At 49.0% G+C, this 25,546-nt stretch overlaps 6 protein-coding genes across 6 annotated transcripts; 4 read left to right on the forward strand and 2 right to left on the reverse strand.

Annotated features, from left to right (window-relative positions):
* Positions 1–1,266: 1,266 nt before the first annotated feature.
* ASPVEDRAFT_89192 (uncharacterized protein) lies at positions 1,267–4,305 on the reverse strand (the record flags this gene model as incomplete). The annotated part of the gene is made up of 3 exons (XM_040818555.1): positions 1,267–2,295; positions 2,369–3,281; positions 3,341–4,305. 3 exons carry the CDS (start codon positions 4,303–4,305, stop codon positions 1,267–1,269), a joined length of 2,907 nt encoding a protein of 968 aa, XP_040673720.1.
* A 6,847-nt stretch (positions 4,306–11,152) lies between these two features.
* Positions 11,153–12,677, reverse strand: ASPVEDRAFT_47146 (60S ribosomal protein uL4). The gene is made up of 3 exons (XM_040813713.1): positions 12,388–12,677; positions 12,168–12,318; positions 11,153–12,114 (listed from the first exon to the last, which is right to left on the reverse strand). The coding sequence occupies exons 1-3, from the start codon at positions 12,464–12,466 to the stop codon at positions 11,352–11,354; spliced, it is 993 nt and encodes a 330-aa protein (XP_040673721.1). The 5' UTR covers positions 12,467–12,677; the 3' UTR covers positions 11,153–11,351.
* Positions 12,678–13,720: 1,043 nt separating this feature from the next.
* On the forward strand, positions 13,721–14,862 carry ASPVEDRAFT_378103 (uncharacterized protein). The gene has a single exon (XM_040811575.1). It carries the CDS (start codon positions 14,072–14,074, stop codon positions 14,573–14,575), a length of 504 nt encoding a protein of 167 aa, XP_040673722.1. The 5' UTR covers positions 13,721–14,071; the 3' UTR covers positions 14,576–14,862.
* On the forward strand, positions 14,863–17,898 carry ASPVEDRAFT_378104 (J domain-containing protein). The gene is made up of 4 exons (XM_040811576.1): positions 14,863–15,643; positions 15,734–16,054; positions 16,110–17,432; positions 17,515–17,898. The coding sequence occupies exons 1-4, from the start codon at positions 15,149–15,151 to the stop codon at positions 17,662–17,664; spliced, it is 2,289 nt and encodes a 762-aa protein (XP_040673723.1). The 5' UTR covers positions 14,863–15,148; the 3' UTR covers positions 17,665–17,898.
* Positions 17,899–18,082: 184 nt separating this feature from the next.
* Positions 18,083–20,236, forward strand: ASPVEDRAFT_47148 (SKIP/SNW domain-containing protein). The gene is made up of 3 exons (XM_040813714.1): positions 18,083–18,281; positions 18,356–19,795; positions 19,859–20,236. The coding sequence occupies exons 1-3, from the start codon at positions 18,138–18,140 to the stop codon at positions 20,030–20,032; spliced, it is 1,758 nt and encodes a 585-aa protein (XP_040673724.1). The 5' UTR covers positions 18,083–18,137; the 3' UTR covers positions 20,033–20,236.
* A 2,937-nt stretch (positions 20,237–23,173) lies between these two features.
* Positions 23,174–24,676, forward strand: ASPVEDRAFT_143297 (ACT domain-containing protein; the record flags this gene model as incomplete). The annotated part of the gene is made up of 2 exons (XM_040807901.1): positions 23,174–23,622; positions 23,680–24,676. 2 exons carry the CDS (start codon positions 23,174–23,176, stop codon positions 24,674–24,676), a joined length of 1,446 nt encoding a protein of 481 aa, XP_040673725.1.
* Positions 24,677–25,546: the final 870 nt, after the last annotated feature.

Raw genomic sequence — 25,546 nt, forward strand, 5'->3', positions numbered from 1 at the left:
TGGGGATAGGGGGAAAAAACCAAATCCCACTGACACGACGTTCATTGTTATATGTCAACGGCCCAAATACGTTGGTGAAGATGTTAGGGCTATGAAGGTCTAGAGGTGATTCACTATGCTTTCACTTAGTGGTCGGCACTTACCTTTTAATGAACCTATGTAGACGTTATGACCGAATATTCACTATAAGAATTTTGACCATGTCCCTTTGTCCATTTTCTTCATTGATCTGAGGATGGGTCTGATATGCCAGACCGGTTGCTTGTTGATTGCTCCAAGCAAGTTAAAATTCTGACGTTCTATACAACTCATATTCGACAATTAATAGTATCCTTTTAGTGCCTTAGTACACATGTAGAAATCAACTCAAGAAATCGCGAGAAGAGTGACTCGAGTGGCTTCAACGTCTAGGTTGTTGCGAAGGATTGAAGGAGTAGTTCGGTGTAGTTGTATGATGCATCACACTCCTCGGCCCTCCGGATCAGCCCCCTAGCAATACTAAAACGAATTTGGGGAAACATTGGGAATATATCGAGCTCATGTTTTTATTGCTATTGCATGGTTCTTATCTTGAATTCTATCTGCACGAGTTTCTATCTAAGCATTTGTTTTCATTTCTCCCAGCATGATGAGAGTCTTCACTGGAGGGTGCTGCTCAACCACGCAAGTCAACCTCAACAGGTTTTCCTTAATGTCTAAATTAGTATCTTCAACGGAGTATTCATCCTCATGACGACGATTAATATGACAGCGGTAAAAAATAATTTAGGGTAAAGAGGAAGATAAGGGAGATATTGCTGGATGCAGGCGATTCCCCTGGTTAAGGTTCTTACCCCGACGACCCCTGGGCAAGGTTTAAATAGATAAACATAAGGATGTTTCTCAAGGCAGCTAATTGAAATGATTTTCGGACCTGACGCATTCGCTACCTGCAGGTTATGGATCATATGAGGGCGAACAGGCCAGTTAAGGCTTTATCCGGGGAAACCCTAGACTAAGGTCGGTGGTGGGGAATACCGGTTTTGATCGCCTCTATGTTGTCTTAAATGCAAAATCAGAATATTACTATCTATAGCTCATGCTGGAATTCATACCCGTTAGAATTTCTGGGAATGCCATAAGCGCCTGTTACTACCTCAGAATAGAGTGAAAGTCCCAAGGAAATATTCAAAACAAGATCCCATATTAAGTAAAAAGCTTATTCTGTGTCATCGAACAGTTACATATCTTACGTGTCAATCATCACGGTCAACACGGGGTTCATTCTCAACTTCGGGGTCTGATCCAAACTATGTTCTGCATCGAGAACGGAACATCAACTAACCCAAATGCAAGAAAAAGTTGCTCCCATGGAAGCCCTCCATGAAACAAGTCCTCGTTGGTGGATGAATCTTGTTTCTGAACTTCGTTCTGTACCTGACTATCCAGGGACGGCCCGTCCAGGAGGAAGGCCACTTTTCCTCCGGAATCCACTTGACAAAAGGCCTCCGTAAGTGCATCCAAACGTGTCTTGATCAGTGATACTAAGGGCTTAATGCTACCCCAGAAGAAACTGAGGTCTCGAATGACTTCTAGTCCGCCATGGAGCAGGTTGATACATTCCGGAAGATCGATCATTAGTCCACCGGCACTGAGAACATCAACTGCAGACAGTATCACATAACCGAGGAAGGGGTTTATCAAAACGCCTTTTGAATCCACTGGGTCTGTTGTCGTCGGAGACGCGTTGTAGTCAGAGACATAACGTTCTAGGGCGAGCGCGGACCGAAGAATTTCCACCGCGTGATTCCTAGCGATGTGAACATATTTCGAGGCCATCCCCGGTCGCAGAAGCTGCGAGCGTGCGTATCGATTCAGCTTCAATAGCGCAGCATGGTATAAGAGATGTATTGACATGAATGAATCGACTTTCCTCCCCTGAATACTTCTCTCCAGGTTCATCGCGGTAAATGTCAAATAGTTCGGCAGTCTTGAAAGCCATTGGTCTAACCGACGGACCATGGTACCATAGAAATCTTCAAAAAGTTTGCAGTACGATTCTGCCGGGATCAAAGATAGCCGGAACACATGGTCCGAAATATCTCCCCATATGGACATGACGTCTATCAAAAGTGCCATTGTACTCAAACCGGACATTTCATTGTCATGGGAAGGGACCTGGTTCAAAAAGCTTTGGAAAAACGGCACGGTCGTGTACTCTTGAGCTTCGTAGATTTCTTCGCGGCAAGGAAGTCTCAACAATGCTGTCTGAGAGGAGATGAAGGTAGTTGAAGGCGCATAGAAACATGACAGGCGCTATGAAATATTTAGAAATGCTAAGCAAGAAATAAAGTAGGGGATTTTGAGCACAACTGGATATGCTACTTACGTCAGTTAAGAAGGCGATCCAAAAAGTTCGTCGGCGACATTCAATTAGGGCTTGAGGATGCAAGCCGTACTCGCAGGATTGGCTTTGCTCCACGATAACTCCTCCCATCTCAACGTTATACCGCAGGCCGCACACTGTTCGCACTGCAGCGCCAGCAGCATCCCAAGACTTCGCGAGCGCCCCGATAGCGAGGTACCAGAGACTCATTATGATCTGGCTCTGGGCAAGCTGTAAGGAAAGACTGTGCTGGCTATGCTCGAGTGCATACCGAGCGGTGCGAGAGTATCTCTTCATGGCCGCTATCCTATCAGGCCTGTCGGAGAAAATACATCCTAAGGCCATGATAGAATAGATGAGCATTGCATCATCAAGTGACTTGGTCCGACATGATTTCAACCAGAGCAGAAATCGCCTTCGTGGAAACATATAATACAAGTGATCATTGACGAATGTAAAATATATTTCGGTAAAATGTATGGTAGATTCCGGATCGGCCGTATGAGGATCTACTCTCCAGTCGTTCGCCAGTGAATCTTGGGAGTCTAGATCCTTGATTTCTGTTAATATCTCGGTATAGTCCGTGAAACCCGAGCTGGCACTCTCTGTGGAATGCCTCAGCATATTCACATTCCCACAAGATATTTGCGGTAGTCTAGTTGCACATTGTTGGTCAAAATCGGTAATGCTCTCACGGTTGCTATCCACCGCAGAAGGCGTAAGCATAGAATCATCAGATAAAGGGGACTGGGAGTTTGTCCCCGGAAGGGAACTCGAACTTTCTGAAGCCCTCGCAACAGCGTATAGTGAGCTAGTGGTACCGGCATTGTTAGGGTTGCCCATTGTAGGATTGTCTCGCATGTCATATTTCCTCGCGAATTGTGAAGCTCTTGAGGCCGCACGATGGCCACGTGGTCTGTGATCAAGTTAGCAATTAACGCTCGTAGTCCTCCCCTGCGTCGCCTGAATACTTACGCGCTCTCAAACCTGCACTCCCTTCCAGATTTTTGGCACTGGTCGCATTTTGGCAAATTAGGGTGACACTTTATCTTCTTTTCTCGGCATGTGAGGCACGCCTGGGCTAATCGTTTCCTTGGTTTACCGGCTTTCGTAATGCCCCAGTTGGCATTAACCGGGATGCCGTCAATGATTTTAGGGCAGCGGGACCCATCCGCGTATATATAGCACAACCCTTCACCATCTATATACCTCTCGTCCACGACGTGCGGACGAACTTGTGCCTTCGCCGATTTTCCAGTAGCGTTGAATAACCCTAAACTGCTAGCATCGGGGGCGGTTGCTACCGGAGTTCTGTCGTTTGACTCATCACTATACTGGCGGTGCAGGCTAGGCGGATATGACGTGCGAGATGGATTCGGGTTGAAATTTAGATATGCTGGGGTATCACGTCCAATAGCACGAGTCGAGATGTGAGATATAGGAGGTAGGCTATGAGGTTGCGGCGAAGCCATCAAATCCACATTTGCCCTAGGGTTTTCATATAATACTGGTCGCGTTTCCTTGGATGGAGTATTAGACTCGTTATGGTGCAATCTTTCAGGCGGCTCCACTGTTTCGCTTCGAGGTAAGATTATTCCAAAATTTCGAGGGTTGTAAGGTGATGGTGAACGGCTTAACTGCGCTGTTGGGGTAAGAAGCTGGCTAACAGAAGGGAGTTGCTCGTTCGCCTGTTGGTAGCCTGGGCCCCTCGAATAGCCTGGCATCTCTTCACCTTCGTCGCCCCTCTCAGAGCGGTTCCATGGCCGTAGAAATGGGTCGCTTCCAAACTGCAATGGCGCCGAAGTGCGTGGCGGTGGAAGTTGATATGGGTGGGTTCCCGGAACTGATAGGTTAGCTGGACGTTCCGGTTCTTGCTCCGCGAGACCACCGCCAACAGGTAACATACGCCCGAAAGGTCCGATATAATAAGTCGACGACATCGTGCTTTCGTTTCGGATTGTTCGGCTCGAACCCCCAGTGCAAGTGCTCAGTCCTCTACCCAGCGGCAAACGACTTGTCACACCACACCTCTAACAAGAGCTATCGAAAGATGCCAAAACAACTGGTGTCCAATATCTTGATTGGGAGCCAATAAACCTCGTAGCAGTCTGTGAAAGAGTCGCAAGGTTAGGACCGCATGTACGACTATACATGAGAGAACGTCCCAAGTCTAGCAGACTTCAAGGGAGTACACACCTCTGTTTTGTGGCCTTTCTTTTCAAAGGCTCGACCGAGCAAAATGCGTCATCAAATTAAGCCGTCATAAATTTGCGACCTTCCACCGTGACGAGCAGTACGGAGGTGGTAAGTCCCAATGTAGGGTCAGATTAAGGCCTGGAAACCCGCCCGGTCAAGGCTCGGTATATAACACAGCGCAGAAGAAAGAGCTTTATAGCGTTTCTGGGGCTGAATCGTCCAGAATGGCTGAAACGAATGGAAGGAGTTCTCGCTAGAGAATATGTCTTTGCCACGCAGGCTACTGAAAACTCCAGTGCGCTAGGGATAAGTAGGATAAACCAGAGCAAGTGAGGACCAGAGTAAGATCTAAAGGTGAACAATTATAGCACAAATGGCCTTAAACCTCTTACTTCTTGGTTTATTTCTCGGAACGAGCTTCCCATGCCAGGGTTGCTGCAGGATCCCAGTCGATCCCCCCGGCGTTTGAACGACGAATGTCTATCCAGGTCGGTGTGGACTCAAGCAAGCCTGGTCTACAACCCTGGTTCCGCCGAGGCTGCAAATAGTTAAGTCACCGAGAAAGAGGCTTGAGCAAAATACAGAGGGGCAAAATAAAGAACAGAAAAAAAAACAAAGACGGGTAGCGGATGTTGGGCTGCAGGTTCGAACAGGGCCAGAGAAGAGCAGGGCAAAAGGACTCGGGGACCATGAACAGGAAAAGTAAAGAAAAGTGTGTAAGGCAGTCCGTTTGCCAACGTGGAGTGTCCTCCGCGTCCAGATGCAAAGCCAGACGAAAGTAAGGCGAGGGTGGTAAAAAGGTGGATTATTTTCTATTATTATTCCCGTTAATTTGCTTTTCTTTCTTTTTTGGCCCATGTTGAATCCGAGCAAAGGTGATCTCACAAGGGAAACACAGACACAGCACCAACACTTGGGAGCCGCTCGCACGTACCTAATTGGGCAAAAGGGCTTGCTTCTGGCGAGATGACTGCAGCCGCTAACGGAGGACAATGAATGATGGGAAGGATGTCATGCCGGCGGCAAAATCTTGATGGGACAAGACCAAGACACGGCGATCAACCATTCGCTACTAGGGCTGCGGCTGGTATATTTTGGGTTTGGAGCGGGGAGGGAAGCCAGGTTGAAAGTCGACCTTGACGCTGGCGAGAAGGAGGCGCTGGTATGGGAACCCTGCAGTAGACAGGGGGGTGTAGCGGAGAACGCGGAAGAGCCCAGTCTCGCAAAACGAACTGGACGCGAGGAACAGGAAATCAATCCGAAGGAAACAAGATTGAGCAACTAAAGATAAATACTAAAAAGTGAATGGTGTGGTAGTGAAGAGAGAAACGCAGTAGGACAGTTCGAGAACTTGGATCTGGGTCTGTGATTGTTTGCAATACGAACTGCAGCAACAACCCATCATGGTTCCGCCATATCCCCCCCAGGGCTGATTCAGGCTTGTCGTGTTTGATCGATGGATCTCATAATTTGGAACCGCCCCTTGTAGATTCGACTCGCTTGAGCCGAAGCATGTTTTGTCTCTCTGCGTCGGTTCGACGACACACCATCCTAGCCACCAGTCCACGCCGGCTAATAACTAAATCAACGATTATTGACCCCCCTTTCAGCATTTCTTTCGAAAAGAAGAACGTCTTCGCTTTGCTTTTTTCTGACGTTCTGCATTCATTTCGCCTCGGGAGTTCCGCCTGCGCCCCGCAAGAAGGATTTTCTGACGGCGTTTCAAACGATCCTTCCACCTCCATCTTGCACCGCCCGAGCCCATTGGAGGAACAAGAGACTCCTCATCCTCGGGACGGCACTTGAGAATAACCTTGTTTTGTCTTGTCTGATTATCAGAACCACGAGTGCCCCGTGATGTTTGAGCTCCTTTCATTTCTTCTCACTTGTAGGCAAAGCCAACGGTCGATCATCACAAGGCACCGACTACCTGGCCCGTCCCCTGCGCGACCAGGGATATCATGTACTATAGCAGAGTCATTTCTTCTTACTCAGGCGTCTGGACTAAGCGAGGATTCTTTTAACAGCTTGCTGGTGCCATCGTTGATGAAGACAAAACGAAGATGACGGGCCCACAAGAGCTTCGATTTCCTGCGCGGGAACGGATTGAATACATCTGGACTCTGGCAGAGTGGATATCTACTTCATTTGGCATGCCAGTCAGCCTTCGTAAGTGGAAGGTTGAAACTTGAGAGTGAGACTAGCCTCGGTTTCGCGAGAGTCCAGTTCGTACTGGTCGTTCGCGGGGAGGCCTGCGCTAAGAAACAAGAGGAAACACGGCTCCTGCAAGAAGACACGCACAATTGAAAGGTGAGACTGAATCCCGGTTTCAGGTTTCTTTGGCCTCTATTCTGATGCTGCCGGCCATACTGTACTTGTCTCGTTCCGTCTCAAGCTCTGGCGATCGGATCTGCAGCCTCTTTATTATTAGTACCTGGTCTCTTTGGTTCCATGTTGGCCCCATAAACTACCCCCTTTGTCTGACAATAATTACGCACCTCTCTGGCACATTCGGTCAGTGCTCTCGGGTTTTTTTCAGTAGAGGTAGATTATTCTTTTTGGTACAATATTGACATGTGTCCTTTTGTTCCAGAGTTGGCATCTTTCAAGCAAAAGGAAAATCTCCGCCTGGGAGATCATTGGTGCGATGTGAGTCTAGATCCAATTTATCCGTGCGTGTCCCGAGATTGCTTGCCCTATCATATACATTTCCTTCCATCCCCTCACGAAAGCCCTGTCGGAGTTAATCGTCGAATGGGAGGGGCAGCTGATTCTTTCCAGTTCCCCATGCCACCGCTCGGGCCTAGGCACGGTACGGAGCTATAAAGAGATCAATCTGGATGAACCATGATCTTGATCATCATCACAAAGTACCGCTCACGCCAATCAACTAATTCAACTTGCGCCCGACAATCCTTCCACGAAGCGAGCCAAGGATTCCGCCCTGAGGGTCTAATACCAGCACTGGGGCTGGCCCGTAAACTGACTTGAGTTTACGCTCGCCTCATGGTTTGTGTTCTAGCGCCAACGGCTGTCGTGGCCCCATTGCGGGAGTTCGACTGGTCCGGGTCGACCCCGATAGCACTAAAACGCCACGATGAGGTGGGATTCAAAAAAGAATCGACCGTTGGTAGCTGAGATGTTGGCGAAGACAAATTTGATCAGGCTACTCACTCGTCAGCAAAGCGCTAAAAGGGTTGTGCAAAGGAGAATCTGGATCTGCAGCAAGCGGAAGAGGCTAAAGTGTCATAATACCGTCCGTCCTCCGTAGGTTTAGACGATCCTCTTTACCGAGCAGGGCCCTGATCCAAGTGTAAAAACACGTAGATCACTGACCTTTTGGATCCCAAGCACCTAAATTTGAGGAAGACCAATTTATGACCACATCAACTTCAGACATCGCCCCCTCAACCACATGCAAAATGCAGCACTAGGCCAGGCGTTGGCTTGTAACCGTGGAGTTACAAGGAACTGGGGAGTGGTCGAGCTGTCGGTTGCCGCTGGAGCTGCATATGCGATTGTGTGCTAACGAGGAATTGAAATGGCTGGTGGCGCATACTCCCTGTCTGTGCTACTGGCTTTTTCGGACAGAGAAGGAAATGCCAGCAGCCTCGCCGGTAAGCATAACTCAGTGCATAAGAAACCACATCTGCACTTGCAGACAAAAGTGAGGAGTTTGGACCTCAACGTCATGTGTTCTGGCTGAGAAGACCTCACGTGCTTTCTTCATTGCGCTTGAAAGTTGATCCTCGTCGTCCTTAGGCAGAACCTGTGTTCGCTTCGTTACTCGCCTCCGTCGTCCGGCCGTCGGAGAAAAGCAATCCCTGTTTCTGATTCATGCCTGGCTCATCTAATCCTTTACTCACACTTTCAGATCAGGTTTTGGTACCTTTCGTCTACCCAGGATGCATCTAGCGGGGATCACTGGTCATGACTAGGATCTGACGGCGGTTACAGGGTCACTTGCCTGGCGACTAGGTGACATTTTCCCGAGAGAAGCGGAGATATAATTTGCGACTCGCGAGATCCGTCGATGAGCTTCTGTGGAATTTCCTATGTCTGGAACCCCGGGGTACGTACCGGGAGGACAACCCACCCTCTTACGCAATGGCAGCAATTACTTAGCATATACAAGCCTTTGGGAAGTACACTTCCCTAACAATTGGCTCTATATTACCAATGGAAGTCTCCCCAAGCGCTATTATCGTCTTGAGGCTTGCAAGGCGGCGTCCGTAAAGTCCTCAAGGCAAATTACATCGCGGGTAGAGACCACAGGATATGTCTATATAACTTGCAGCTACAATAACAGGGGCTTAGGTCGCTATAACTGCAATTGTTGGATTTCATCAATATGCTTTTCAGGAAGGGAAATTTCTCCGCTCTTGGGATCAATTTTGGCACTCCAAGCGAACCCGTAGAACGCCATCCCAAAAGAATATATCAAAAATCAAAAATCAGACGTCAGCTGAAATGACACTCCGGGTCAGCGGGTAAGAATCCTTTGGTACAAAATTCCGAGCTCTTTCTATGCTTCCAGCCACAACTTGCATTGGCACGAAGGTTAGTGCATCGGTTATGCGCCGCTTGTTAGAGGTCCCGACTCCCAGATAAATTATCAACCTCTTAGTCTTAATGCTCATAATTCCCTCGTATCTGATTAGCAGGGTTCCTCTGTGTAGGCTCTGATCATCCCAAGTACCGAGCGGAGGGATAATTCGCTTTCTTGGACGGTAATCATGCCTGGCGTTAATAGCGCCCCCTCTCCATCCGCCCCTCAAATCTCGGCACTCGCTTAGAAGTGGTCACTCAAAGAGTTCAACACGCTTCTCACTTATTTATAATGTATCAGGATTCTCTGCTTCGTCCTGGCGCGGCACGGCACGGTTAAGATGGCCTCACCCACCCAGCCTGCCTTGGCGAATTTATAGCTTCTAGATTATGAATGCTCTCGTTCTTTGCCCAGAATTGACTCTGGATCCGAACCACGAGTAGGTACAAGAACATGAAATATGAGCATTAAGTTGCATAACACATTAACCCGTTCCGCACTCGGAGACGGACGGAGGCTCGAAAGGGACAAAATTGTCCTTAATTGCCCGCATACAGCGACATAACCATGTATTTCCTCGAACAGTGTCATGTCCTTGGGCCGGCTAATTCGTCGTCATTCAGTTGGTCGCTCCGTCTTCCGAAAGCCCGAGTCCAACGACCGAGAGATGCTATCCGTCAGAGCGTCCAGGATTCGCGAGATCGGAATTAATAGCCTAATAGGTAAGATTAGGGCATCTCGAAGCCTAAGCGTTGAAAGTCGAATTGAGTGCCGGACCGCGCCCTAACAATGGTTTCCTGAGTACAGGCCCGCCTGGTCCGATAATTGTGGGTATTCAACCTAAAAAGGCTTTACAATTACCAGGATATTGAGATATATTGTTTCAATTCTGACAATGTAGCAACCATACAAGAAGGTGGGAATCCACACTGAGAATCCACCTGCCCGCTCGAGAATAATCAAATGCCACTCAGTTCAAACCACCCTCACATTGCAAACTTCATTCTCGCTCGATCAAATCAACGAGTACAGTATTGTGGGCGCAGGTGAACAATAGCCCTATTACAGTCCACTTCTGCCATAACATAAGTCAGAACAGTGCAGTCAATGTCAGAAGGAACTTGATAAGACGCGTATGTTTAGATGCGCTGAAGTAAATATCAGGGTTGATGGACGTTAAAAGAAAGAAAAGAGAAAAAACAAAAAAAGAGGGTATGATATGGTACAGAGTATACTCAACCAATGTCTTCGGGTACCTGGTTTCTCTACCTATAGCGCGCACAACCTGTTACACCAAGTTTTTTCTCGTACCCTGTTTCTTCCTCTCGACCGTTGTATCCAGTATACTAATCCGATAAGAGCCCGGGCAGAGACGGAGAAAGAACTCCGTTGTCAAGCTGGTCCCAAGCCATCGTCCAAAACAAACGTCGCCAGTTGTCCCGATCTATTGCCACCCGGAGGAATACCTCGTTTTTTAATTCTCCGTGCCCTGTCATCTGCACATTCCACAAGCGTAGCAGATGGATAGCTGGGCGAAGCCCCACGCCTTAGTTTATCTGGATGTAACTCCCGATGTTCCGTTCCCTGGCCCTTTTCGGGATTGATACGAGCAAGGCTCCCCAATCGAACTGTGGACACGGCAGATGCCCCGAAAGACGAGCTACGAAGTAGTGTGGTTTCATGGCATTAGCCGGCACTAATCGTCCACTGAGATAGCATCGGTTGAATTGTGAGACATTTGGCCATAGAGATCCGATATTATAGTTAGGACAAGCTAAACCGAAGAGAGATAATATTGCGAGGGGTCTGGTAAAGTCCAGATGTCGAATCGACACTACTACGGAGGGTTGCTAGTCTGCCTGCAGCGGCCAAGCCACCTAGCTGTGAGGGTCCAATTGTCGCATCTTCAATGTCAACTTGGCCTCGGAAAAGCAACGTTCGCTCTTCTCGGTGTACAATGAACGACCATCGATTACAGAGGATCAGACCGTGACTATGAAATCCCAGGGATTCCAGTGGAAAGCATAGGGTATCTACTACATAATCCGTACTCGGTCATTTATAGTACTTAACAGCTACGAAACTTAATCCACGCCTGAATCAATTACATATTCATTACACGTGAGTATTTAAATAAAAAGACGAAATAGGGTATTGCAAATCCGTTCATTTGCTTATTGCTACCATTTTTAAAACCGGAACCATCAACATGACACTAAAACCTGAGAAAGAGCTAGGCGTCTATTCCTCGTGGAGAGTCTTGAGGAAAGACTCAGCCTTGGCCTCAGGCTTGCCACCGTCAACAGACTTCTGGCCAAGCTTCTCCTTAGAGAAAGCAGCAGCGTAGGGGTTAAGACGGAGCATAACCTGCTTGTTGCGGAGAGGGTTCTTCTTCTGGACGTTGGCGCGCTTGGTTCGGGCCTCACCCTTGGGGCCGCGGAGGACGGACTGGATTTCAGAAGAGTTGATGAGGCGGGTGAGGTCGGCGTTGGCGACGAGGTTGGAGGGGAGGACGAAGTCCTTCTTGAGGGCAGAAGGAGAGCTCGTGGTGCCGTAGACGGTGTCGAGGGCCTCGAAGGCAGAGGAGGTCCAGACGATGAAGCGACCGAGGTGACCACCGGGGGCGAGCTGGAGGAGGTTGAGGGAGAAGACAGAGGACGTCTCAACACCAGGGATGTTGCGGAAAGCACGGACGAGCTCCTTGCCGTCGGTCTCGGGGTTGTAGACGACGAGAGGGCCGCGGCGCTGGCGGAAGCGGCGGCTTCTCAGCTTACCCTTACCGGCACGCATCTTGCGGGACTTGGAGACCTTGACGAGCTCGGAACCAGCACCAACAGCCTGGAGGAGAGCGACGGCAGTCTTGGTCTTGGTGACAGCGGCGTTCTCGAAGGTCTTGGAGTCAACGACGAGGGGAACCTCGGGGACGTTGGCGATGCGGTGGCCACGGGCGAAGAGGAGAGAGGGGACGGAAGAGGCAGCGAGGGCAGAGGTGGTAGCGAAACGTCTATCTCGCGCGTTAGTAACTATTATCCAATCTCTCCATTGATCCAGCCGTACCTCTGGCCAACGTTGACCCTCTGGTGCCACTTTCTCCAGACCTTGGTGGGAGCGAACATGCGACCAGAGCGGCACTGGTTACCGAACGCAGCCTGACCAGCACGGTGAGTACCACCACCGGAGACACGGGGAATACGAGCGACAGCACGGCCTAGTTATCCAAGTCAGCACACACGCTGCGTTCCAAATCTTACTCAATTGCCCATAGTCCAAAACATACCGGTACCCCAGGACTCAGCGGAGGTCTGTTCACCAGCCTTCTCGCTCACAGCGTAGGGCTGTCTCTTGTTCTTCGCCATACCGGTGTGAACCTGCCTATAATTCAACCGTCAGCCCAATTTCTCTCTTTTCCCTCATATCCAAAAGTCGCCGTTCCCAAAGCCAATTGATCCTCCTGCGTTGAAAAGTAAAGTGCGCACATACTGGACGATATCCGAACGGATGGGAGCGGCGAAAACAGCCGGCAGAGGGACAGTAGCCCCGGTGGGCTTGCCCTCAGCGGAGGCGATAGAGACGGTAGGACGAGAGGCCATTGTTGTCGACGTGAGGCTGGTTGTCGTCGTTCGAGGTTGCGGATCGAAGTCTCACACGAAGTGGTGGAAATTTTCGCTTAGTTTGCATCCCGGCCCATCGTGTGCGGGAAAGCCCTAAACCCTGCGACCGAATTGGGCCTGAAAAGCCTTGACAATGCTGCCTCAGGCCAGCACATAACCGTCACCTTTTAGACCCACCCAGATTTTCTCTGCAAGAAACGTCAGGTTTTCGAACTGCGTTCCAGTTGCATGATTGTCGGGGTAATAAGTGAAATAAGAGAAGATTATAGGTGCTACTGATATAAAATCAGCGATTATTTCCCGTTGTAAAATCCTCGCTTGATCGCCGGGTAGTCAAATTTTGAGGGTCACTGTAGTAGAGCGGAGGGCTTTATGGCCAGAGGTAGATAGCTACCATCAGAGGTTAAGGCATGTCCTAGGTAGAATAGAATGTTAAAACGAAGAAAATTCTATCGATATCATGATATTTTAAGGCTGGGTCTAATTCCATGCAGCAAATATAATTCAGAATAGCAAACAAACTACATTCTCGGACTATATATATTGAACTGGGCCATGGCCTGAACGAAGTATAGGAATCGTAGATTGACGGCCAACCAACAACCTGTGGAAAGGTCTCTACAGATTCAACGTGAAAAGAGTGCATTATTTTTTATTAAACACAGCTATGCAAGGCCTATTTATCTATTTCATTACAACGCCAGCAATAAGCGAGGTTTTCCTGTCTGACCTGATGGTGAATACTTTGTTTACTGTGCAAACGGTGAATGTCGACTTTGCCACCCGGATATTGATGTAGGAGGTGAAGAACTCTTCCCTTCACCGGGATCGTCAATGTCGACACAACCTTGTATATCTCACCTAGAGGTTTTCATGGACGAGGACCTAAGATCTAGCTAAGATTCAACTCTTACCACGCCTGGTATCATGGCCGGATTGCAACCAGGCCATGGTTCACTCCTCCCAAAGTTTAAATCAGTCATAGTTATATACTGACATGCCTACGTTTGTTAATTGTGCCATTCATTCCCACCTCTAAATTTACAATGCATCAGTTGACCTTCATCTAAATCGACGAAGTTAAGTCTGCCATCGAACCCCTTCGGAACAGCAAAGCACCCCTCAAGTTGGTCATTCCCGGAAACCACGATTTCACCCTCGATATCCCTATTTTCCAACGGAAGATCGCATAGGTAAGCCCGCCCTTAGACTTACAGCTGGTCAAAAGGGAATATGGTGATTATGGAGAGGTTATAGAGTTATTTAAGCAAGCCGCCACAAGCGGCATTCATCTCCTCGACGAAGGCACCCACAACTTCGCCCTCCTGAACGGTGCATCACTAAAGGTATATGCAAGCCCTTATACCCCCCTCACTTGGTGACTGGGGTTTCCAATACGACCCTGAGATGGGTCATAACTTTGATATTAGTGACGATGTCGACGTCGTTATAACGCATGGCCCACCGAGGGGTATCATGGACATGACCTACTCGGCTGAGCGCGCCGGTTGCCCACAGCTCTTTGTGGCTATCGCTCGATCACGGCCGCGAATGCATTACTTTGGCCATATTCATGAAGGTTGGGGAGCAAAGGTCGTGGCGTGGCGGAAAATGATCAACGAGAAACCATCGCATCTCACTGATATCGACAATGGAAGGTCTACATTGATTGATAATCTGTCCAGAGTCAGCCATGATGCTCGAATCCACGAAGCGAGTCTTTGTGAAGAGGGCTATACTCCGCTCCAAGCGGGCTCCCAGACACTCTTTGTCAACGCCGCTGTCGAGGGCACGAAAGAGCTGCCGGTGCAACCGTTGTGGCTTGTTGATCTCGAGCTTCCTCTCAGTGTATAAGTGGATAATTTGAATAATAGCACAAGTGGATAGTTGAGAGTATGTAGAAATAGTACTAGATGTTCCCAAAAAAGAAAACTAGGTCCGGGACCATGACCGGATTTCCGTTTTATACTACGTATCTGCATCCAAGGCGATAAGGCAAAATTACAGCACTTACGAGCTCCCAAAAGCAGTGTTCTACCCACAATATTGGTGTAGACTTGATCTCGTATCTTCAATAATTAAATATGAGCAGGGCGGTTTTGGCTGTTATGAGTGTCTAAGTAAACGAACGGATCAGTCCCGCTCCGCCCTCCACTTATCGAACGTCACCTGCTTAATTCCGCCGCTCTCCCTCCGTCTCCGCATTAAATAAAACCCATCACTCTTCGCCAATCGCAGCTGCTTTTCCACGCGTAAAATGCACCGCAAAGTCGTGTGATTCAGACAAAATATTGAGCTTTGCGGTGCTTAGTTCTACGGTTCCCCTTCCTGCTGCTCAATGCCGGTACCTTGGTGCTGAGCGGAGACAAAAAAGCGCCAAAAGATAGACCCAAACACGCGGGTTGAACGCGCCCACCACCCGGCACCATGGATGATAATCATGAGCGGTTATTTTCGGGCGACGCCAATGCCGATGCCGGCGACACGGAAGCATACTCGGTCCTCATGTCCTACCCCGAAGAAGCCGACTACTACGCTCTGCTTGGACTCCCCCGCGACCCTCCCCCAACGGACGGCGCAATCAGATCCGCATACCGAACCCTCACGTTGAGCTTCCATCCGGATAAACAGCCACCGGAATTACAAGCTGCGGCGAAACAACAGTTTGAGCGGATCCGCGAGGCGTATGAGACGCTCATTGACCCAAAGAAAAGACTCGTGTATGATGTTTTGGGCGCAGAGGGGGTGCGGAGGGAATGGGGGCGTATGGGGGCAATGGGCCTTGGAGGAGAAGCAGAGAGACAAGAGAAACAAAACCAGATCGGTGTGAAGGCAATGAAGCCGGAGGAATTTCGGAGGTGGTTTTTTGAGACGATGAAGAAGAGGGAGAGGGACGTGATCAACTCATTTGTTAGGAGCAAGGTATGTTTGCCACCCCTGTTTTTCTCTTTATCCTTGTTGGCTACGTTCTGGAGTGATGATTATGATTCTTGATTCTGACGAGTTTGAAAGGGAACCTTAACTGTTGGCATCAATGCCCAGGATATGATTTCGGTCGATGAGGAGTTGGATGAGGTATTCCTTCGCGTCCCTTCTCCCAAATTGTCCGACCTAGCTGTCCGGTATTCCTTTGTAGCCCCTTTCCCAACGCTACGGGCTGTTCTTGGGGAAAACGATAAGGAGGATGCCGAGGATGCCGATGAAAAAAAGACGCAAGACGACGCGACTGGAGAGCCAGAATTGGAGATATATGCTGGTGTCTCGGGGGGCCTTCAACGCTTCTTCAACGAAGTCGAATTGGAATATGAGGATGGGGAGACCGAACTTCGAAAGGTAGCGTTTAGCAGGTGTCTTTTGGCCACCAGTTATTGCTAACAATTCTCATCAGGTTCCTCTTCCTCTGATTTTGTCCACACAAAACATCAACCTTGGGGCCAGCACAAGTCGAGTCTTTAGAGATTCAAACCCGAAGGGGGTCCTCAGTAGATGGCCGTTCTCATTTCTTCAGAGCTCGATTTTGAGCGTCGATGCTACTGTTTTACCAGCCGCAACGGTACAAGCAAACCTGGCTAAGAGTATCACAATTGCTCCAGGGACGAGGCCTTTCAATGTTATCTTCGGGACGGCTTTCACTCGCTCGCCCCTTCAGACACCACCGATACTCAACCTACAATTAAGCAAGGGAATTGGCCAGAAAAAAGTGGCGTTCTGCAACTGGTCCAGTGGATTTATTGGATGGCCGCTTGTTGTCCAGACGCTACTCCTCCCATTTGCCGGTCTTGGCTCGGATGATTTCTTGATCGCGGGGGAGGAACCAAGTCAACTCCAAGTTGGCATTGCATCTCAACCCTCAAGGCTTGCGTTAGGCGAAGAGGATGCGGAAGTGCCAGAATCACAGGAAGAAGATGAAGATGAGCTTGGAATATTACGTGCCAAGCAGCGCGAGGAACGCAAAATTGCCGAAGCCTGGCAGGTTGCTATTTCGTCTTCTCCAGCCATGCACAGCCTTGTTTTCAAATATTCTCGGAATATCTTTTCTGGGAAGGCTGCCACCGATGCTACCCAATCCCAGTGGAGCTCTGAGAAACATTACTCATTACCACCAGCGGATCAGCCGCGCTCTGTTCGTCTCGACATTTCCAGTGTTATCAATATGGACGCATCGCTTTCCTGGTCTGTGCACGGATCCCGACAAGTTAGTGAATTGACTCATGTGGGCTTTGGGGTTAATCTTCGGCCTCAGGGCCTGATCATGACTTTCTCATGGGCCAGGCTTGGACAGACGCTCAAATTCCCCATTGCCATATGCCCGGTTGACCATGTTAATGCCAACTCGGCCACCTTAGGTGTCCTTCTGCCATGGCTAACATACTGCGCCCTTGAGTTCGGCTACATCCGGCCCAGAGAACGGCGAAACCGCCGAAAGTTGGTCGCACGACACCAGAAACGGCTGAGGAGATTAATTCCCCAAAAGAGAGCAGAGAGCACGCAGGCCATTGAGCTCATGGCGGATCAAGTGCAACGCCGGCAGAACAAAGAGTCCAGGCAAGGGGGCCTGGTCATAACCAAAGCGGAATATGGCTATTATCCTTCTCCAACAACATGGAGGGGCGACAAGGAACCAAAAGAACCAGAAGTTGCAGATGTCACCATTCCCGTAGCTTCATTGGTGGATCATGGTCAGCTCATTATCTCCAAGAAAACAACCAAGGTGCGTTCCCGCCCATATAATCACCCTTCCCACCACCTACTTTTTTTTTTTTTGTTATTGAAATTTGCTGACTTATTCGTAGTTCCACATTCTTGGATTCCATGACCCGGCACCTTTGAAAGCTAAGAAGCTGAAGATATGGTATCAATACCATGGAAAAGATCACTATATCGAAGCCAATGATGCAGAGGGCCTTACTTGTCCTATGCGGTCCCATCTCCTTGCTGCTTAACACAGTCCGATTACTGGATAATCCCTAATTTTTTTTTATTATATCTGGTACCTGTGTTCTAATCTCACTGTATGGTTTTCAATACTTATAGGCTAAGGCCAACCCCCCTCTCATCCTTTATCATTACCGGCCGTTGGGCCGCGTATGCATCTTTTTGGGCACGGCTTTGGATGACTTAGCGATTAATGTTGTATTAAATATAAAGATTTTGATAGAATAATAGTGCGAATCTCTGTATAGTTGTTTAATATGTGTAGTCTTTTTCAGAACTAGCACTGTCAGGAGGTAACTATACTTCGCTTACAGCGGCGCCGTTACTTTCCTCTTCGGGGCGTTATCTAATCATACGGTGTGCGACAGTTACCAGGTCCGCAACGCCGCCAACCCTTCGAAAAAAGCATCAAGCAAATCGTCACCTCGCCATCACCACTTGCTTTTTCACTCCCCCTTTATTATATTTCTTCTCATCCACAATGACATCGATTGCGGAGGGGTTGTTTAAAACTTTACCGAAACCAAAATACACAGGTGAAGAGGAGGAGCTGCCACAGCATGGCCAGCGTGGACCGCGCATCGTCGGGCCCGGTCAACTAGATGAGACGCAGGTTGTTCTCAGGGTAAGTGTTTCCGAACCAAAAAAATTACATTGTGATCAGTTTACAGTATTGATTTTTTTTTCTTCTCTTTATAGAGGACTGGCCCGCCTCCGTATGGAAATCGAACAGGATGGCGTCCTCGAGCACCCGAAGATTTCGGCGACGGTGGCGCGTTCCCCGAAATTCTAGTCGCGCAGTACCCCCTAGACATGGGCCGAAAGGGCACGCAATCAAAATCAAACGCTCTTGCAGTACAAGTCGACGCTGAAGGAAAGGTTAAATACGATGCTATCGCACGACGTGGACACAGCGATGACCGGATTGTGCATGCTTCGTTCAAAGATTTAATCCCCCTTCGGCAGCGGGTGGATATGGGCGAGGTATCATTGGATAGGCCATCAGAGGAAGAAGTCGAGGAACAGATGGAAAAGACGAAGAACGCGCTTGCGAGTCTTGTGTCGGGTGCCGTCGCCGCGCAGAAACCTAAGAATGTGAAGGGCGGCAGCCGAGCGGATCCCACATTTGTGCGATACACGCCGGCAAACCAAATGGGTGATACGAGTCGAAAGAATGACCGGATTATGAAAATTGTTGAGCGCCAGCAGGATCCGATGGAGCCACCGAAGTTCAAGCATAAGAAGATCCCACGTGGACCACCATCGCCGCCTCCGCCGATTATGCACTCGCCTCCAAGAAAGCTTACGGCAGAGGATCAGGAGGCGTGGAAGATTCCTCCTCCAGTGTCAAACTGGAAAAATCCTAAGGGTTATACAGTGCCGCTGGATAAGCGGTTGGCTGCTGATGGACGTGGTCTACAAGATGTTTCAATTAACGACAAGTTTGCTCAGTTTGCGGAGGCTTTGTTTACGGCGGATCGACATGCCCGTGAGGAAGTCCGACTCCGAGCTCAGATGCAACAGAAGTTGGCAGAGAAAGAGAAGGCACAAAAGGAAGATCATCTTCGTGCTCTGGCCCAGAAAGCGCGTGAAGAGAGGACGAGAGGTGGAGAATCCCGCACATCTCGCTCTCCTAGCCGTGATCGCAGCCGCAGCCGCAGTTTCTCCGATGCTTCAGCTCGGTCCCGGTCCCGCACTCCTGACGAAGAGGAGGACGCTGCACGAGAGCGTGAGCGCATCCGTCGTGAGCGGCGACAGGATGCAGAGCGACAATTGCGTCAATCACGTATGGGCACTGAGCGGAGAATCCAGGCGATGGCTCGTGAGCAGAACCGTGACATTTCAGAAAAGGTTGCTCTTGGTCTAGCAAAGCCAACACAGTCCTCCGAAACCATGTGGGATTCCCGCCTCTTCAACCAGACTAGTGGAATGAGTACTGGATTCAACGAAGACAACCCCTACGACAAGCCGCTGTTTGCCGCGCAGGACGCTATAAACAGTATATACCGACCCAAGCCTCAGGCTGACTTTGAGGACGAGGCCGATGCAGAAGGTGAAATGAGCAAGCTTCAAAAGTCTAACCGATTTGAAGTCTTGGGTAAAGCTAAGGAGGGTTTTCGAGGTGCCGCGGATGCCGAGGTAAGGCTCCTTTACTTGTTCACCTTTGAACAACAGCTTTTCTAACCACCCTTATGTATGTAGGAACGAAGTGGACCTGTCCAATTCGAGAAGGATTCAGGCGATCCATTCGGAATTGATAACATGATTGCGGACGTGACAGGAGGTGGGGGAGCAGGCCAGAAGCGCTACGGAATCCAGGAAGCGGAGCCTGACACTCGGGGATCGAAGCGTGCAAGGGTTGATGAGGATGATTGATTTATTCATTGATTGGTTGGCGACCCGGCTGGTACTTTGGGCCTTGTTATAGTAGTTATCTAGGGGGGTTACGGGATAGTAGGTATGGGACAAATAAATAAAATAATACCCGACCAAATAAAGACTACAAGTCTACAACCTGGCGTCGATGCACTGTGATTAACGCGCTTCCTGTCCAGGCATTGCATGCATGCGTACCTCGAGAGCAGCTCTAATAGTTATGGATATTGTTGCTGCTAATAGCAGTACTACCCTACTGCTCGCTGCATAAGTTGTCGATGTGGATGGACTTGGTACCTAGGTGATCATCTACTTGAAACCCGATTGGATGCGCGCTTATCTATGACCCTGGCCCCTCTATCTGGGACTGTGTCTCAATGGTCTAGCTCTCCAACACAATCTAAATGAGGAGGACATCGTGTCATGCATACATACTAGCAGGGGGCCTTGGGATTCGAGCCTGGGAGCTCCGAAGGTTAGAATCGGAGGTTTGAAGAATACGCACTCCGTTCCCTGCTTTAGGGTTATGGATGTTATCTGCTGAGGTCTGAATCAGTCTTTCTCTATTTTCACGGCTTAGTCTGGGTTTTTGGGCCAGGAAGCGTTCACTGGGAGTATAGACCAATTGTTTTTGGCATCATTGAAATGCATATTTTACGTGCATAACTAGGAAATGATGAAGATCGATAAGGAGAAGACACTGTTGGACTGATTAAGTGGTCTGTAATGCGTAATCCCAACGCATACGACAGCCCCCCATTATTATATATGGTCTGAGGACTCATGAATTCAAAGGAGGAAGTCTTAAGTTTGGAGCATCGTGAATCATGCTGGAGGAATGATGACCGAAAGACGATCAACGTGAGGGAGGTCAGGCGACAACGCCATTGCCAAAGGGAAGGCGAGCTGGGGTGTTGCCGAAGAATTCCATAATAATCTACCATGCCGAGGATCAGGGCGGCACCCCCTCATTCTGCTATCACGGTATGCACATGGCATATATCACTGATATATTTGACCAGGAATATCCGTCGAGAGCTTCAACGATTAGTAAAAAATCGGCGACGGGGATAGAGCCATTTGTTTGCCCAGTATTTAGCTGAGAAAGGAGGAAATGCAGTGGTCAAAGAAAGCCTGGCAGGGGCATGGGATCACCCACCAACCAGGCTTCTAGGATTTGCGACGTCTTGAGCACGAGCTCGACACACGGATCGCTTTCTGGGTAATAAACGTCATAAGAAATCCCTGGCACTTTTTACTTTCATGACACAGCGCTGCAAGCGCTGAGGAATATATGCCCGGGGATGTTTTGGGAATCGGAACTTAAACCTCGAATGTGAGTCGCGCAGAGAGAAGCTGAGTTTCGGAAGGACCAAGCACGGCCGATTATAGCAAGCTTTGTTAAGCGGGGGTTATCGTCCTGATGGCACCATTGAGGGCGGGTGAAGAGTCTACTGGAATTTGAGTGGTGGGCCAGCAAACCTTGGGATTGGGAAAAGAAAAGACAGGAAAAAGAAATTAATCATGATCCGTGGAGTTTTGTGGTGGCACGATCCGTTGCGAGAAGTGTACCCCATATTGCAGAACCCAAATGCTCCTTTACCCTCGGGAACAGCAGAGATGCCTGAGATCGGAGTCGTCCTGGCTTCTTGAGCAAGGGAATGTTGGGTGGACAAACCGTGGACTCCACCATGATGCCACCCACCCTTCCCACCTCGTTATCAGCCCCCAATCACTGCCTCGCCCCCTCAGAGATTGACAGTTGTGGGAATCCAAATCTCCCAGTGGCTGATGCCACGCTACGCAGGATTGACAGTGTGTGTGACCAGCTAGGTTGATTTGCAGCGATGTGCCTGACTAGCTCTCACAGGTTCACCACATCCTTGTCCCCGTAAGTGCGGGGAAACCACGAGCTGCTTCTGCTTTGGCCACCCGTGACGCCTGCTAATTTTATGGATCTTGTCCAAGCGCTGAATGAGAGGCTTTCGGGACTATCGGTACCGGCGCATAGCGCGGGGTGGCAATTGGAGGATGTTGTTGGTACAGATAAGGCCGCTGCTGGTGGAGCTGGAGATAAAGTCAGAAAACGGTCCAACTTTGGGTCCGAGAGGCGGATTTTGGAGTGTAAAGCAGATTAGGTAAATGAGTCGACTGTGCTTAAAAGGACATTATCATCGCTATCTAACGGATAGCGCTTGTTAGTGAGGAGCGCACCAACATCATCAAGTTTTTTCTTCTTCGTTGACTTATTCTTCGATTATTTCCTTCTGCCCTTTCCCGTTCATCTTCCATTTCCTGGTGCATTTGGTTTTCCGAGGGTTTGAGTGGAGCTGGTGGAATTGGCCTGTAGAGAACTGGGGAAGAGACAACGCAAAGTTGAAGCGAGCAGATCAAGAGCGTTGAGTCACCTGCCGGAAATCACAACATCACAGCATTTCCTCCCGGCCTCCAGCTTCGTCTTGCTCAATTTCTCCGGGGCCGACGTCTTCTGTCATAATCCATTCCCTGGATAGCACCATCATCGACAGCTGCCTGCTGCATTCCGAACTCTCATCCACCCTTCTTGATACCATCTTACCAAGAATGGCGTAACTCGAGAATTCACGACAATGACGACGCAAGTCTTTGTGCCATACAAAAGACACAAGCGAAAAAGAAGGGGACAAACCATTCCTTTCAGCTGCACCTGGACAGACTTTTAGCCTCGTCTTACTTGCTCAAATATACTCAGCGCATATTCTGGCTTTGTTAATCCTGGTTACACCAATTTCCTTCCCTAATCTTCCCTTGCACTGCGCCGATATTCTTAATTAGTTTGCAGTCTAGAATTGGCTCATATATACTACTACCTTGTGAGTCAATATTATCTCTTTTCAATATGAGCCATTCTAACATTCTCGCAGTCTTCCTCCCACCATTTATTCCACCCCATTTACCCACGCTTTATCGCCAGGCAACCAAAGTTCCAGAAATTTCCTGGCAGAATGGAAAGTTCATTATCGCTGATATCCGCCCAGGTCCAGTTTATGGTGAGTTGCCCGTCATTCAATAGATACGCCATAACCCTGGCTGTTGGCTTCCACTTTCTATCACACTATCTTTTTTTTTAAAAAAAATACAAAATCCCGGCTACCTTCTCGGATGGATGATATTTGCCATCGACTTGTTTCGCTGACAACTGTTGTGGAACTACAGGAGGACCGACTGGCCCTGGTGCACATCCCACTAGATCTATACCCCTTCTTCTTGGACCCCATTCTACAGGTGCTGTTCCATGAAGTCGCTCCGATTAACGAGACTCAGGCCGAGTCTCGTGGTTGTGACAGTCCTATTGAGTTCTCACGCGATGTGCAGCCCGCATTTCTGAACCTCTCAATTACGCCGGTTGAATGTTCAGTCATGTGTCCTCGGCAGCTCGCTGACGAGTATTTTGCTCCTCTGCTTGAGCGGTTCGTCCAAGTTAGTACATCTACTCAGAGCCGCCTATCGATCAGTAAGGACGATTTCATCGCCATGCAGGTGTATGGGGAAGGACTGGAGGCCGGCCAGCGGGTTCTTGAATTGACAACGCCGTTAGCCATGGCAGGAATGTACGTGCAACACCCTTCATCTTGTCATGAGAATACGGACTAACTAGCATTGTGTAGTTCGATCTTCTTCATATCTACTTATTTTGCCGATTACATCATTGTTCCGTTTAAAACCAAAGCTCAAGTTATCGAAGCCTTGGAAAATCGGGGGTTCAAGTTTGAAATTTCGACCGAGGCCTTCATTAACAACAACCAGCCATCGGCCAACGGCCCGTTTAGCCCTATCTCGTCACACTCTGCCAGTTCTTTGAGCTCACCACCGGCGACGCCCCCACCGTCTTCTCTTAACGAGCTCCAGAAACGTACCTTCTCGTCTCTGCGTCGTAACAATATAACCCCTTTCGTCGACAGGTCTCTTCGTCTGGTACAATGTGCAGCTCACCACCGGTTTACAAACGAGGATAGCTCTATCGCCATCCTACGTGATGCCCTCACAACAGCACTAGTCGTTGATAAGCCCCGATTTCTTTCACTCACCATAACCGCCGCAGACCCTGCGGCTTCTCTTCTCCTTGAACAACGTCTTCTCCCTCGCTTCTCAAGCGAGCCAGCCTCTTCTACCGACGAGGACAACGATTCTAGCCTGTTGCTGGGTTCAAAAAAGGATATTCTTTTCCCAATTATGCTAGATCTGCGCAGCCTTCCTCTAGAGGCCACTGGTATTGTCTGCGGTGTTGCGAGTCGACTTGCTGATGCAACACACGACCGTACTGAAGCCAGCCCTATGGCATCCGCTACGTCTTCTGTCGACAACCTCGACAATGCATGGCCAAAACCTCAATACGTTGACATCCCCCTACCGAATGGCACCAGAACGACGCCAACCCCTTATATAAGTCAGAGCCCGAGCCAGAAAACCAATGGCATCAACCCGCCCACCCATCGCCTCATACCAGATTTGGATACATCCTTAGACGCCGTCGAGATCAGCTTCCTCAGCACAGCACGTGCAGGAACAATTATTGTTGGCGAGCAGCAACTTAACCACGCCATGGATGCCTTGGAGGCCGAAAGCCATGTTCCTGAGAAGGGAATTGAAACATTGGAAATATAATAACAGCATACTACCGGTGCTTTAGCTATGCATTTTGTCATTTTTGGATTCACAAAAGCTCTTCTCCTTTGCGGTTTGCAAATTTTCCTGTTCTGGACACCTTTTTATTGCATATTCTTGATTAAAAATTGGGAAAATGTGTGACGGGACAAAAAAAGTTGGGAGTTATTTTATGTTTTTACTTGTTCTATTTTCAACTGTGACGATTTACGTCGTGCTGTACGTTTGGATGCCATATATGATACACCCCAGCAAGCGGCCCATTTTTGTTATGATTGTTTTTGTCTTATGGCGTTCAATCTTTTATCTCACGTCAGTACCTTTCGGTTTTAATAGGCCCCTCGGAGTTTACAAGAGGCCAAAGCAGCGCACAGCAAGGTGTTTCGGCTTCAGCTAGGAAGATGCATTCATGTATGGATTACTCAGGCAACCAGCCCAGTTACGGATTATAGTGGAAATTGACGAAGGATTGAATCATGGGGTCATATACAATTACGTAGATTTCTCCTGCTAAATCTATTACTATAATTGGTGATATCATGGAAAAAGTCTAGTATGTAACGTGTCCGAGCAGAGCCCAACTAACCCTCAAACGCCAAATCACCTAGCGCGAGGAACTTGACATTCAGTGACACTGTATCCCGATAGGAAAGGCCGGCTTGCCAGGTTATCGAAGGTATGGTGCTGCAATCCGGCCCCAGCAAGGATATGAGAAGACAAGATGCGTTTGCTTCAGCTGCTTCAGCTTGAGACAAAAAGTGGTCGTAGTAGGCCTTAGCGTATCTTGGTGGCTGGGTGGCTTCCTGCGATAACCGATGATGTATGAATACCATGGCGCACACGTGGAACGCGGAATGGGGTGGAGGCCGT

Source organism: Aspergillus versicolor (genome assembly GCF_001890125.1).
Source record: "Aspergillus versicolor CBS 583.65 unplaced genomic scaffold ASPVEscaffold_14, whole genome shotgun sequence".
NCBI classification, from domain to species: domain Eukaryota; kingdom Fungi; phylum Ascomycota; class Eurotiomycetes; order Eurotiales; family Aspergillaceae; genus Aspergillus; species Aspergillus versicolor.

Bases quoted from the DNA above. Each gene is read 5' to 3' on its own strand.
- ASPVEDRAFT_47146 (XM_040813713.1), bottom strand. From the start codon at position 12,466: ATGGCGAAGAACAAGAGACAGCCCTACGCTGTGAGCGAGAAGGCTGGT. The intron at 12,319-12,387 runs GTATGTTTTGGA...TTGGATAACTAG, and splicing joins CGCTGAGTCCTGGGGTACCG to GCCGTGCTGTCGCTCGTATT. The intron at 12,115-12,167 runs GTACGGCTGGAT...CGCGCGAGATAG, and splicing joins AGGGTCAACGTTGGCCAGAG to ACGTTTCGCTACCACCTCTG.
- ASPVEDRAFT_378104 (XM_040811576.1), top strand. From the start codon at position 15,149: ATGGATGATAATCATGAGCGGTTATTTTCGGGCGACGCCAATGCCGAT. The intron at 15,644-15,733 runs GTATGTTTGCCA...CGAGTTTGAAAG, and splicing joins ACTCATTTGTTAGGAGCAAG to GGAACCTTAACTGTTGGCAT. The intron at 16,055-16,109 runs GTAGCGTTTAGC...AATTCTCATCAG, and splicing joins GGGAGACCGAACTTCGAAAG to GTTCCTCTTCCTCTGATTTT.
- ASPVEDRAFT_47148 (XM_040813714.1), top strand. From the start codon at position 18,138: ATGACATCGATTGCGGAGGGGTTGTTTAAAACTTTACCGAAACCAAAA. The intron at 18,282-18,355 runs GTAAGTGTTTCC...TTCTCTTTATAG, and splicing joins AGACGCAGGTTGTTCTCAGG to AGGACTGGCCCGCCTCCGTA. The intron at 19,796-19,858 runs GTAAGGCTCCTT...TTATGTATGTAG, and splicing joins GAGGTGCCGCGGATGCCGAG to GAACGAAGTGGACCTGTCCA.
- ASPVEDRAFT_378103 (XM_040811575.1), top strand. From the start codon at position 14,072: ATGCAAGCCCTTATACCCCCCTCACTTGGTGACTGGGGTTTCCAATAC.